Source organism: Magnolia sinica, chromosome 10, assembly GCF_029962835.1.
Source record: "Magnolia sinica isolate HGM2019 chromosome 10, MsV1, whole genome shotgun sequence".
NCBI lineage: Eukaryota > Viridiplantae > Streptophyta > Magnoliopsida > Magnoliales > Magnoliaceae > Magnolia > Magnolia sinica.
The window spans coordinates 27,953,206-27,968,160 of record NC_080582.1 but is presented as its reverse complement, the minus strand read 5'-3'; the positions used below and the strand labels follow the sequence as shown (position 1 = coordinate 27,968,160).

Below are 14,955 nucleotides of genomic sequence, written 5' to 3'. Positions count from 1 at the left end.
ACTTTATCGGGTTTGTAAGGTTGCTTTACTATTCGTTTTCATGAGTTAATGTGAAATAAGCCCATGCCTTGTGTTTTCCATCTTCAGAAATCAAACATGTCAAGAAGCAGAAGAAAAGAGCGAAGCTGGGCATTGACATGAGTAACATTGTCTCAAGTTCTCGCCGAAGGTCCACGTCCAATTTCATTATTCCTCCCCCACAGCCCAGCTTGGCAGTTGAAAAAAATGGTGGTGGTGTTGGTGGTGGTGGTGGTGATGATGATGACGAGGAAGATACTGATGATGAAGAGAGTGAAAGCGAAGGTGCGTGTGAAGGTAACTTTATCGGGTCTGTAAGGTTGCTTTATTATTCGTTTTCATGAGTTAATGTGAAATAAGTCCATGCCTTGTGTTTTCCATCTTCAGAAATCAAACATGTCAAGAAGCAGAAGAAAAGAGCGAAGCTGGGCATTGACATGAGTAACATTGTCTCAAGTTCTCGCCGAAGGTCCACATCCAATTTCATTATTCCTCCCCCACAGCCCAGCTTGGCAGTTGAAAAAAATGGTGGTGGTGGTGATGATGATGACGAGGAAGATACTGATGATGAAGAGAGTGAAAGTGAAGGTGCGTGTGAAGGGAACTTTATCGGGTTTGTAAGGTTGCTTTATTATTTGTTTTCATGAGTTATGAAATATTTGTTGGTGCTTTTCTTTATTTTTTTCCTTCTTAAGCTTCCTTTTGTGTTTACCATGTCGAATGAATCTGCTTCCTCGAGTATTCCATGGGTACTTGAGAGTCTCAACTCCAAAGAATTCTCAACAATTGGACTCTCTGATAATATTTTGTAATCACCTGCATCTATAATGATTGTGGTGATGTCTTCACATGGAAAAGTATTCAATTGCAATATAGTGATGTGGCACGTAGATGTTGGTAATTGCCATCCTTGAGCTCTGGAAAGACCACAATATGATAAAAATGGTCATCCTTGGTAAAATTTATTTGCAGATATAAAAAAATAAAAAAATGTCCCATCTTCTGTTTGCTGTGTTGATGGCATACTACCATTCACATTTTTTAAAATTGTTATATGTGTATTTAAGTTTACAACACCCCTTGTTAGTATGAGCTGGTTCGTTCACAATTTTAAATCAAAATCATAGGATTTTGACGATTTTGTCCTTATATTGAAGGCCAACTCATAAACGATCTTTGCAACTTCCCTCATGCATGCTGACCCAAACTCATCAAAACACTTGTTATGTCAGCTTTTGTTTTGGCCCAGCAAGTCCTACATCGATCAAATGAGGATATGTAGCCGCGCTTTCTCAAAATCATTAAGTGTGAAGTTACTGTTGCTTTGAAAGTGGTGCTTCTCAAGATGTGTGCTTTAGCTATGGATCTGATATTTGGGTCTTTTACTATTCATACATTCCGTACTCGTATACCTTTAAAAATCATACTGGAATGTCAATTACATGATAATGAGTTGCTGTTTTGTAAAAACTCCTATTACTAACTATTAGATTTATTTAAAATACATAACAACATATTAAATGACTAGTGGTTTAAAATTTTTTCCAGGACTTATGTTGCATGCAGGAGCTTCTTTGACTTCTGCCCAACAAAGCAACACAAGGGAGTTAGTTGAATTCAATCAAGTTGGGCAGCTGGTTGGGGAAAACGCAGCTTCATTCTCCACGTTTTTAGGGCAACTGACCAGGACACACTGTCCAATTAGGTACGCTGATTGGCGCAGTGTACCTGGTGCAGTTAAGGATAATATATGGTCTATGATTAGGGTGAGCATGGAAATCTTTGAAGCTTACTTTCTAATTTTTACAAAGTCATTCGTGTTGACTGATAATTTATAATTAAAAAAATAGTAAACTTAATTGATTGTCCATAATGAAATAGGGTGTATACGAGATCGATGAGAAGCACAAAGAGAAGGTCCTTCAAAAAGTAAACAAATCCCTGAGGAACTGGAAGTGCGATTTGAGAAAGCATTATGATAAGTTTGATCAAGTTGCCGAGAGAAAAAGAAATTGTCCCATGGGTGTGAAACAAGAAGAGTGGGACAGTTTCGTTGATGTAGAGTCCATGGAACAATCAATCAGTCGTCGTGAAAAGGGTAAGGCTTCCAGAAAAGAGATGAAACGCCCTCACACAACTGGTAGAAGAGGAGCTGCTAGGACGGCAGAGAAAATGGTAATTTGTATCCAACTTTATTTTCTTACAATTCAATTGAAGAACATAGAATCGCATCAGCTGATTTGCTTATACAATTACAGCAAAAGGAAAATCCAGATACTATCATCACCAGAACAGACTTGTATGTGGCCACCCATACTAGATCTGATGGGTCTTACCCAACACGAGAGCTGAGCGTTACAATGGTGAGAACAATTATTCAATTTTTATCAGTTTTTTCATAAGTATAATGAAGGATTTATTAAAACAATTATTCCTTCCATAGGAAAGAATAAAATCAATAATTGCCAATGACCCTGCTAGTACACAGAGGGATTTAGACCACGACCCAGTTGCACAGGTTTTTCATTCATCCTCCTCACTTTACATACAATTTTTCGTTTGTTTTTTGCAAGCAATATACATGCATTGCTAATTCCAAAAAAAATATTGTATAGGTTTGTGGTCGTGATAGCAAGGGACTTGTTAGGGGCCTAGGTGAGGGTGTTTCTAAGACCACCATTATGGCTTCCTCTCCCTACATGGAAGAAGCTCGAACGGAGAGGAGTGCACGTATGTCCCTCGAGTCCAAAATGGAAGCAACAATGACTGATATGCTAAAGAGATTGGACGAGGAAAAGGCATTTCGTATGAGCTTGGAGCAACAGTTGGCTGACATTAGGCAGCAGATTGCTTGTCAAGGTCAACAAGTGCACTGCTCCCCCGACAGAACCGCATCTCAGGTACTTCATTTGGCATGATAAAGTGGCATAATTATTTTTTCTTTAAAGATAAAAATAGCATCATTAGTTACTTCACTAAGACAATAATTTTATTTGTAGGCCTACCATAAATCCGGTGATGCCTCGAGTCTTCAAGATGACTCGACCCCATCTCCACGGACGGTACAGATTTGCCGTTTCCTAGTGGGCGACTGATGAGAGATAATACGGGCATCTAAAGCAGACTGTCATGGTCGTAATAGATGGTATTAAGATTCTCACTATGGAGTTGTTTGGTGATGACAAGACCTTTGAAGATGTGATGCTGGGTGAAATTCCTGTTTGGCCCAGAGTGCTGATGGAAACTTGATTATTATTCAGTGGTTTTGTTTAAATCTTTTTACTTCTAGACTAGGCTCTGGTCTTTTGTATGACTCGTTATTAGGTTTAAGGATTCTTAGATTATTAGGTTGTTATGTTTTTTAATTGCAGGTGGTGCTTCTTTGTTTCATTTAATTTTTAGCATCTTTTCCATTGATTGTGGATTGTTTGTGTATTTCTTAATCAAGTATTTGCATGCCAATAATTTAGACAGGTTTTCAGTGTGATTTGTTTTGAGTTTTCCTATGCTTGTGCATAAAATGTTTTGATTTGAATATTAAAATAACTACATAGTGGCTTGATCTCAATTCCTATAGTGGGTACGTAGTCAGCCGTTGGGAAAGTATTATACTCTATGAGTGCAGCCACAATATATATATATATATATATTTCATTCTTGTAGTATGGATTCTCATTATACGTTGTTTTCTAAAGATTTCCAAAGAAAAAGATATTTATTGGGTCCTTTCGGAAGGTAACATAAGCTTTTTTGTTTTTATTTGTGTTCAATTAGCCAAGTCACTGAAGGACCCAAATTTCGTAGGCATTGAAGTATTAGTAGAATGCTGTCGCTACTCATGGTAGATAACAATTTAGAAAATTATCTAAAATCAGTGTATACTCTCCCATATCTACCACAACTCGCAGGAGATGTAAAAGGAACATACATTGATTGCAGATAATATGAAATTTCCTAAAGCACTACCTATTTGTGATTAGAGATAGCATTCACTGATACTTCGTTGAATACAAAAATTGGTTCCTTTAGTAACTTCATTAATTGAAAAGAACTACGTAGTGTTTTGATCCCAATTCGCCTTTTTGGGTATGTAGGCAACCATTCGTAATGTACTAGATCTATCGATGCAGCCACAGATGTTTTTTTTTTTTCTTTCTTTATTGGACTTTTAAATCTTAGATTGAGTTTAAGTCTCTCTCTCTCTCTCTCTCTCTCTCTCTCTCTCACACACACACACACACACACACACACATACACAGAGAGATTGGTGGCGAAATGTTAAACACGGATGCTACAATGACCATTGTTAGCCTATGTAAGATTCTTGCTGCTTTGTTCTTTTGGGGTCTGAGCAGAGCTTATAGAACTCTTGACTTGGGTTGAATTTCAAGGCTGAGTCGCTTTGCAGACTTAGTTTGAATTCCAAGTCAATCCAATTTTATTTTTTTTGGGTCCTTGGGGCAGAAAATGGTCATGGAATACGATAGGAAATGGAAAACTATGTATTCCAAAAGAAGATTTGTGTGTCTTTTTGGTTTGCAGTGCAGTTTTTCATGGAAGGAAACCTAATTGCAATTCAGAGCACATTCCTGCAACTTCAATGTTAAGGTAATAATAATTTAATCATTTCCTTTTTACTAGACTAACTATTGCAATCCAATTGGATAGTGCTTCCAGATGCATCCATTCGAGTTTATTTGACACCCAAATCAACACATCATCATTGTAAGAGATTTTCAAGTACTAAGCTTTTCTGATACCTCATTGCATGCCCATTTCAGAATAGAGAAATTGGGATTAGAAAGCAAAGGGGGGAAAGTTGTAAATATTGGAACCATTTTGTGTTGCTGGAGCTTTGACCATATTAGCCTCTATAGAGGAATGCCCTTGCACATGTGGACTTCTCATGTGCATAATCGTCAGATTTTCATGAAAAAGAGGACACCCAGTGAGATGGCACGCTTCTCGTTTATGTTGGTCGGATGCTGCTGTACTACTTGGTATATTGTACATGTATACTTATTGAGGTGTCATAGAATGTTTGTATTCACTTTGTGCAAGTAGAAGGCTCATTTATATGATGGGCCCACCGTGGATCTGGCCCATGCATAAAAAATCCTAAAGGAAATCTAGGAGATTTTTAGCACGTGGTCATTGAAATTCACAGAAGTAACTTTCATGTTATTTCGAATTAATACCTTTTAATTAACACTAATTTTTCTCTAATGCTCTCATGCTTGGCAGGTTGCATCCAATCAACAATTGTGGGAATAGCAGTGGATGGAAGAAAAGCTACTTGGAATTTAGGATGAATCTGCAACTGCTAACAATAGTTTACTCGGTGAGTTTTTCAATTTTAATTATCATGCTAAATAATTCTATTTATTTATTTATTAAATATTAAATGAGAAATACTTATAAAAATCAAAATGCTTAAGGTGGTCATTATGCTACCTAGGGGGTCGTTTGGATGCCTGTAAAAGCTTTTAGTTGTAATCGGATTACAAGTAATCAAATTACATGTGTAAAGTGTTTACAGCCTGTCTTGTTTGGCTTTAAGTAGTAATTTGTTTGTAGGTAAACAGTTGCCTGTGTTTAGATGACCTGTAAAATGTTTAGAGCCTGTAATTGGGTATTCACGCACAATAGAGCCTGGAGTGGTAGATCCTTTAAAAATCATCAAATAACATATAAAATCTTCATTTAAAATGCATTATTAGGGTAGGCCCAATTCAAAAATGCCTGTGGCCATTTTACACTAAATCCATCATTTGGTGGGCAACAATAGTGGGCCCACTAATTCAAATATCATAGAATGTTGAGAAACTATTTAATATAAACTATTAACTATGAATCAACATCAAATTAAAGCAACTAATATGTTTAAACGCCTTCAACAATCCAAATATAAAACAAGCTTACCCCACATTGAAAGTGGATCCACGTTTTTTTCTATGACATCTAACCTGTGCACAAGGTTGCCCCACGTTGAAAGTTGGATGCCTTGGACGAAGGGGGGGGAGAGAGAGAGAGAGAGAGAGGTATGTTCTTTTCTTCTTCATTTTTTTTAAAAATCGTTTTGGCACCTTTTATTGACTAGATGTTCTAAGAAGGGGAGGTTGGGAATGCCGAAGCCGCATCTCTCCTCGCATAATTTTTTCAAAAATTATAACCATTGCATGAAATCTCTTTACCTGTAATTTGAAATATGCCCTTTTGCCATGTTTCAGATTACGGAAAAAAGTCGTAATCTAATTACAACCTGCAATCTGTTTACATGCAAATGCACCCATCCAAATGGCCCATGTAATTTGATTACCTGCAATCGGATTACAACTTGCAGATCTTACAAGCATACAAATGCCCCCTTGATGTATTATCAGGTGCACCTCAGTGCTAACCAAGGTGTTCTGTATCCGTTATGATATGCCCATAGAGGCCAATACGTATTAGTAACAGCCATGACCGTTACACGATACAGGGGTGAAACAGGACAATTTTTTAAGACATATTAGCCGTTACAATGGTTGTAAAGGCCGTTGTGGGGCATAACGATCGTTACTCCTATAAAGGTCGGAAAATGACAATTTTATTTTTTTCTATTTAAATTAAAATTTCTCATTTTTTTTTTTTTGCTTTTCTCATTCTAAAAACTCTCCTAGGTCATTTTACAACTGATTTCGACCATTCTTTCTATAGTTTTTAATATTAAAACCGTAGATTGAAGTGATTTGAGCAAATAGAACCTCCAAGGGCCTTTACAAATAAATAAATAAATAAATAAATAATTGAAATAGTATTTATGCATTTTTTCTGATTTCTAGTTCAAGTGCTTCTTGATTGTGATGTGTAAACATTAGAGACTTATAATCATGTTCACAAATTCACTAGACAGCCTGATACAACACTCTCACCGAAGTCATATTCAAAAAAAAAAAAAAAAAAAAACGAATACATATTTGTAATATTTACATTATTCTGGATGTTTTAGATCTTTTTTCAGATATTTTCGGAAAAATCTAATTTTTCAATCGTTTCGGGGCCGTAATAGTGGTTACGGCCGATACCCGTATCAGTAATGGTGGTGACCGTTACGGCTACCATTACCAATACAGAATACCTTGGTGGTAACCAATGTAAGAAGAACAGTAGTTTAAATATGAAAATTAGCGACAGATTGAAACCATCGTTTAATAAGACATAGCCACAACATCTCGAGTGTTGCTAAACGAGTGCTTTTTCTAGGAAGCGTGGCTTTAGCGATGGTTAAGATCTGTCTCCTATTTGTGACGGATGTTAACCGTTGCTATTAAGCGACAATTATCAACAATCAATTACCGGCATGGTAAATCATCGCCAATTTCGATTAGTGGCAATTTTAGACCGTCGTTTTTCTACCCAAGCTCAAATCTCATCGGTGAGCAAGTTGGATTGAAAGTGGAGTAATGTTGTGTACGGATCCAGTGCGCTGGAAGAAGAGGTGCAAACTTTATGGAGTCCACCTTCAATAGCCAGTCTGCTATTAAACGTATGTAATGGAAGGTACCCATGATGGATTGTTGGAGTGGGCATCATGTGCATGCACTTGTACACAATGACCATGGACATCAATTCAATGGGTCATCATATTGATAGGCCCAGGTGATAAGAGAATGGAGTCCATCCAACCATTGGCAAAAAGTAGAAGGCAAAATCAGCTGTGGAAAAATCATTGGGAAGGAAAAACTCACAATCAATCATGTGAACAGGATATTTAGCCACTATGCCTACTAGATCAACCGTTGGGAACACTATATGCATTTCCCATGTGTACAGTATGTTCTGCACAAATTCACCTCATGACATCTTTTCTCTATTAGTGTAGGATTGTTTGTAGCAAGCTAATTAATGAAATGGCCCATCATTAAAAAACCATACTAATATGACCATCCTAAACATCCATTCTTGCCGTTCCCTTTAATAGGAACCATTAAATGTTACTGTCAATTTGAAGGCTACCAATCAAAAAGGTTTGAAAACCTTGTTTCTGTTGAAGCTTAACCAATGAAACACGGGCCGTTGTGTCAATTAATTTTAGGATTCTTTTTCACAATATTATCCAAAATAATTTTAATGGTCAGTGCCCATATTCTTGAGATTATCTTACCACCTTTACTAAAATTTCACTTACCAACATCACCTACTTTAAAATGATGAAACCACCCATGACAGTTTGTAACTGTTCAATTTTTCCCCAACAATATCCGGCCCACCTCACTGGTGGACAAGAGGCGAGATATAAGGATCTTATCATTGCGGAGGTTGGCCGCTTGATTGATGGTTCAAATCCAATGAAAGTAGCTTTCCATCTGATTTTTTACTCAGCCCTACTCATTATGAGGATAATCCAATGGTTCATATTTCAACAAACAAAAGGCTAGGATTGTTCCATTAACCTGATTTTTGGACTGTGACCAAGGTATTCTGTATCAGTAACGGTGGCTGTAACGGTCATGACCGTTACCGATACAGGTATTAGTCATAACGGCTGATATGGGGGTGTAACGACCGCTACGACCCCCTCAACGGTTAAAAAAATTTTGTATGAAAAATTCTGAAATAATATCTAGAAAATCTAGAATAATGATGATATTCCAAATCTGTATTCATTTTTATGTTTGAACGTGTTTATGGTAGCATAATGGTCCACCCTTCGGTAAGAGTATTGTATTGGGTTGTTTAGTGAATTTATGAACATGGTTATGTGTCTCTAATGTTTACACATTACAATCAAGCATTGGAATTAGAAATTGGATAAAAATGCATATATAATACTTTTTTCATTTTTTTTGAAAAAAAAAATGGCTCTCAGAGCTTCTATTCGCCTAAATCACTTCAATCTACTATTTTAATCCTAAAGACTAGTACGAGTGTTTGAAGTCTATTGTAGAATGATGTAAGAAAGTTTTTGGAACAAGAAAAAGTAGAAAAATGGAAAAAAATGGATTTGCATAGAAAAAAGAATTGGTTGTTTTTTAACCATTACGGGGGTAGCGGTCGTCATGCCCCGTAACGGCTGTTACGACCCCTATAACAGCTGAGACGGTCCCAAAAAACCAATTGCCCCATTTCACTCCCATATTGCGTAACGGTCACACTCATTACCTATACATATCGGCCTCTACGTCCGTATCATGATACGGATATGGGGCACCTTGACTGTGACTCAGCAACAGCGTGTTCCATGAGTTGGTTTAACTTGAGTTAGCGATATTGAGTTCGACAGAATCTACGTACCTGAATGCCAAGCGTCATACAGTGATAAAGTATCATATCTAAGTTCCCTATGACCTTACACCCGAACCAATCCACACCATCCATCAAATGCAACGATTCCTTTATCCTTTTATCCCAAAAATCAGATTGACTCAACACTCAGACAGCCACCCAAAATAATTATACCTAAAAATATCTAAATTCGTGTTGTATGACCGGCCTACCTGAGTTTTGAAATACTGTGATTTTGGATAATTCTTTCATACCACGAGGCACATCAGATGAACGGATTGGATGGAATATAAATACGTGGTGAGCCCCAAACCAAACCAATGACAGGTAGTGTATCTCAACTGTTTCCTGTGACCTCCTCAAGTTCTAGACTATCTTGATTTTTGAATTCAATGGTTAAAAAATGAGGCAGCATCCCTGGTGGACTGGATATGGGTCATGAAAGTTCCACCCCATGGCTCTAGGTTTGTAAATGTAACCTGGTAGGTGCCAAGGCATGCTCGCATAGTTGGACCGGAAGGTTTTCTCCAATACATTCCAACAGATTACAATAGGATACCTAGAAACTTTCACTTTGAATCTAGGTCATCTTACAGGGATCTAAATGTTATGGAAAATAATTTTTGTTTATATATATATATATATATAAAATTTGTGAAAAAACTTGGTTTTTCACATTTGGGAATAGTCCCATATTGGATAGGAGAAGCAATCCTCTGAATAAGTAAGGTGTTGAGTACCTTAATATTTCTTTGGTGAGATGGAGCAGTACCGAGGCTCGTTCGCATTCGAACACATGTGCGCACACTGGCTCGATCGTGGTCTCGAACTCAATGCGAGGGCGTGCGCATGTGTCGTAAAGGCCTTAGTGGCGCACTTTGTATGTGCATGTTGTGTTGCTAATGGGTTGCTCCCTTGTAAACCGATATGAGGCTGATGCGATTCGCAGTGCGACAATGACTAAGAGAGATGTGTTTAGTAGCTGGGTTCAGAGTGTTGTGGGTAAGAGGTCTGAGAGAGACATCTCTACCTTATATAGGAGTTAAACTACCCGTTTAAGAGGCTTGGTGTAACTACTCATGTAGTAATTAACCCAACCATGCAGAAACTGTTGCATGTGATTAGCCCAACAGTCATAAACGGCTAGCATGCAACTAGTCTCCCACATGCAAAACAGTCAGAAACTGCCAAATAACGGTTAGTTTCTCACAACAGTCAGAAACGGTCTATTGCAATGATGACCTTGGACTAAAACGTTCAACCACCCTTGCCTATATAAACCGAGCTTGGCTGGTTCATTTAATCACCACAAACCATTCGACTCACTCTCATATGAATTAGTAAGCTCCAAGTGTTCTCTAATCAGGCCAGTAGGTTCAATACGAACCGGCAATCTTAATTATTTTGCGAAGGGGGGAATAACACTTTAAGGACAGCGTGATCACACGTGCTTCAACCTGTCCTTAATATTATATTTTTCAGTTTCCTATTTCATTCTATTTTACAGTAATTATAAATCTCTAATTTGAAATGATCAAATTCTTAACAATCTTAAAGCATTATTTGTAATGGAACTTAAAGGCGTATCCTCCATTAAATTGATGAAACAAGATCTGATTCATCTCGGTCGGTTTGACAGATCCAAATTTACAAGGTGGCCAGATAAGATAAAGTTTTTATTAACATCATTGAAGATTTACTACATCTTAGATCTTAATTTTCAACCACTGCTAGAGGCAACTGACAAGGACACACCCGAACAAGTTAATGCACGTAACAAACGAGTTGAAGATGAACTATTGTGTTGTGGATATATTCGGAACACGCTATCCGACCGTTTGTACAATCTATACACGTAAATTAAGTCTGCAAAAGAAGTTTGGATCACCCTAGAGTTCAAATACAAGGCTGAAGAAGGTACTAACAAGTTCTTAATAGCGAGGTATTTTAATTTTAACATGGTAGAAAATAAACCATTGCTGCCCCAAATCCAAAAATTGCAATTAATTGTAAACAAAATTAAGGCCCTTAAAATTGATCTCCTTTAATTATTCTAAGTCGAGGCTATAATCGCTAAATTTCCCCCGATGTGGAAAGGCTACATGAAGTTCTGGTACATTTACTTTTTGTGTACTTCCCTTTCTTACATTTCTTTCAATTCGTATACATTTTTTAGCTTTGTAAATTGGGAGCAACAATCACCACCAGCTGTGTAGAAACCTATTAGAACATAGTGTGCACCTATCTGCTCTTGCAATTGAGAAGGTATATTATTAGGAACCTTTGCAAGCTAAGAACCCTAGTATGCGCACACTCACACTCGGTATTTTTTCATTTAAAGCAAAAAATCCAAAAGCAATTATAATATAGAAAAAGTGTGTGTGTATATATATATATATATATATATATATATAAATATAATATAATATAATATAACAAAAAGCGAAAATGGCCCTCATTGGCCCCTGAGCTGTCTATGCGCGCAGCTATTTAAACTGGTGACCTCTTTATGGCTGAAATGGCCCACAACATCTAAAAGCTGGAGGAAATGATGTCAAGATTCCTCCAAGGTGGGGTGATGTCCTTCGTCCAAAATGTGCATGACTAGTCACCAAGTGTATCGGTCAATCAACCAGTCGAACCTCCCCAAGTTTTCAATCTCCTCTCCGCCTCCACTCAAAGTGTGCAACCTCTACCGACCCGGAGTCATAAGGGTCTCAATGAAATCAACCACAGGGAGAGAAGAAATCCATTTGGCATCCCAAAGGGCAAAATGTCCTCAATCTAATACCTTAGGGATCAAACAACTCTGAGAATAATTTCATTGCAACTTTGTGCTGTGGAAAATAAGTTGCAGAGGCGACAAAGGGGTGGATCTCCTAACCACCAAATTCCTTTCCAAACTCATGGGTGTAAAAAACTTCGAGGCACCCGAGTTCAAAAGGTACAATGGTAGTGGTTGCTCGACGGGGAGCTTGATGCCTCGGCAAAAGTCATCCTGTTTCAATTGTGAGTGTTTCCATCCCCTCCGTTTCCTGTTCTGTAGCCCACTTGGATCTCGGATCTGCCTCTTTTTTGGCTTTCATCCTAACACGGGCTGACAAAACTGATGAATTGAGTTGATTTTACATGGATATCAAGGTGGGACCCACAGCTTCATGTCGTAGGAGTTGCAGGAAATTAGGTCCTTCATTTTTCACCTAATACAGTAAAACTATGCAAAAGCAGTTCATGTACATGCTGCTATATGTGCCAGCTTATAAGTTTGAATTACAAGCGGTGCATCATGTGGATCGTACCTGAGGATCCCCTGACCAAAAAATCAAGGCTAGTATGGCTCATCAGGTGGATGATAATGTTGGAAATAGGTGGACAGATTATAAAAACTTGCCCAAGATTTTTTTTATCTGTTCATTTATACTGCAAATAGGTCCCACATGATAACCTGACCAGCCTATTTTCTATGCCATAGAACTAAAATTGCTGTAGCCATCTGAAGATAGACTTGGATCCCATGCCTATGTGCCATGAAGGCACATGCGGTGGCATAAAGTTGAGAAGCGTGCCTTATATACTCGTGTGGGTGTAGATGCCCCATCTAAATTCCTACCACCTATATTATTATCATGAGATGGGCCACACCTGTAAAAACAGAGAGAAAAAGAAAAAAGATGTGAACTATAAAGGGTTATTAACCGGTTATACGAAGCCAAAACACGTTTGGCCCACCAAATGATCATATATACTAGTCTGAATTTATATTCATAGAATCCGCACAAGGTGAGTCATTGGATGAGCTGGTCTGATCTTACACATGTAGGACTCAGTTTTCATGTATGAGGCGAGTTCACTGCTCTGGAAGGCCATGCCTTCATTGTTCATTTCTCAAACCCGTGACAGAGAGAAATAGAGGTCTCAGTCGTCAGTGGAGCAGTAGACCCCACCCACCCGTGTTTCCTACCGGGTCCGCTTTGGTGGATCTCCATACTCACCGAGGTGAGTGGGATCCCTGACAGTGGGCCCATGTGACGTATGTGTCCTATATCCACGCCATCCATTGGTTTAGAAAAATCATTTTATGACATGATCCAAGAAATAAAGCAAGTCCAAATCCATAGTACAAGAAACAGTGGTAATGAACTATTAAAAACTTTTCATGGGCGACAAAAGTTTTAGATCAAGCTGATATTTGTTTAGTCTCTTCATCCACTGTTCCTTTGGTATGGTCCACCTAAGATTTGGATCTCGATCATGGCCTGAAATGAGCTTTTAAAAATGGATGGATGGTGTGAATGTAAGGAAAATGCATGGCAAGGAGCGTGGATCCCCGATCAACCGAAATCACACTCATTTCCTATTTCAACAATAAGAGGATGAGACCTGTGCATTTGTGCATTTTTCAAACTAGAGGCCAGTTTGGCTACTAGTTCTTATAGACTATGTTTATTAGTTGTTGGTCTTCAATTCGATCAGGTCGGACGCATGCGTGGTTTCTGGGCCTGCCAAAACTGATTGCTTTCGATTCAAAGTGTGACCACACCCTTGACGTTGAGATAAAGCGATGTTCGGCCGTGAATCAACCGTTAGTCTATTCAAGCATTAGGCAATTGGCAGAGGTTGGGGCTCTTCCTTCAATGAGCTTCTTTTTGCCTTGAAAATCAAGGACTTTAGAATATGCAACAAATGTTTAATTGTATGAACAGGAAATAGATGGAAGATAGATGTGGAAATAAGCGATACTTACCATTTCCAGGGGATCACCAGCCTAGCTAGAGAGCAATAGAGCATTTCGCAGAGCGGCGTGCTTGTGAGCGAGATGAAGGCAATAAATTACAGCTACAGTCAACCCGGCGTATGAACGTAGGCGGACAATCTCTATAGCTAAGGTCTTCTTTCAAATTCAGTACACAAGTGCAGGTGGAAGGGAATTATAACTATTAAGTAGAAGTCGGTCCGACATGATTGCAGGGACTGACTTGAACTAAACTACTGTTAGAGACTAAGCATCCCATGACTGAGTGGTGGAAATGATAACCTAAACTAAGATAAACAATGTTATGCTAGTTAATTGATTGAGTTTGATCATGTGTTTAATTGTTTTTTTTGTGATCCTTTTCTTCATATTTGCATTTGCTATTAATAGCTTTCCTTAAGAGAAGTGCGAGAATAATTGCTTGTCCATGTGATACCTTCGCGTGTAACTAGTTCGGAAAGAGTGATCACCTCTTCTTGATCGTGGTTTGCCTTTATCGAATGTCCAGAGCGTGTTCTAGTACTAACATGACCTTAACGATTACTCATTCTTATCCGGAGATAGCTTAAACACTGAAGCTTCTTAAAGATATGTTTTGTCATCCTAAAGTAACAAATATTTCACATTGCTCAAATTGTGCCATATTTGGTATGAACATTAGTCTCCAAGAATTGCATGTCTATGGCATCCAACCCATTTGGCAGGTGCTCGCACACCATTGATTGCTTGTGTGGGGCCACAATTGCTAGTGGACGGAAAGGACTTCGATTTCTGCCACACCTTGCCATGAGAAGTTCCTGCACTCAAATGTTAGGTGGGGCCTACCATGATATTTGTGAGAATTTCACGTAGTTCATCCATTTTTCCATTCTATGTTAGGATATAAGCCACAAAATGAATTAGATCCAAAACTCCAT

The 14,955-nt window shown here is 38.2% G+C and overlaps 1 protein-coding gene and 1 long non-coding RNA gene across 3 annotated transcripts in view; both read left to right on the top strand.

The window, feature by feature from the left end:
- Nucleotides 1–14,955, top strand: part of LOC131258224 (uncharacterized) — a 118,032-nt gene that overhangs the window by 19,838 nt on the left and 83,239 nt on the right. The window contains exons 9-15 of one of the 2 annotated variants that reach the window (XM_058259379.1): nt 88–315; nt 1,567–1,784; nt 1,900–2,193; nt 2,277–2,381; nt 2,462–2,536; nt 2,634–2,918; nt 3,018–3,505. The exons of the other annotated variant lie outside the window; for it this stretch is intronic. Of the exons in view, the coding sequence (XP_058115362.1) occupies nt 88–315; nt 1,567–1,784; nt 1,900–2,193; nt 2,277–2,381; nt 2,462–2,536; nt 2,634–2,918; nt 3,018–3,113 (1,301 nt within the window). The 3' untranslated portion in view covers nt 3,114–3,505. Of the gene's footprint in view, nt 1–87; nt 316–1,566; nt 1,785–1,899; nt 2,194–2,276; nt 2,382–2,461; nt 2,537–2,633; nt 2,919–3,017; nt 3,506–14,955 lie in introns of those variants that run through there. 2 annotated transcript variants of the gene reach the window in all.
- LOC131258226 (uncharacterized) lies at nt 4,273–5,256 on the top strand. The gene is made up of 3 exons (XR_009177992.1): nt 4,273–4,333; nt 4,561–4,626; nt 4,800–5,256. It is a non-coding gene; the product is annotated as an uncharacterized LOC131258226 (long non-coding RNA).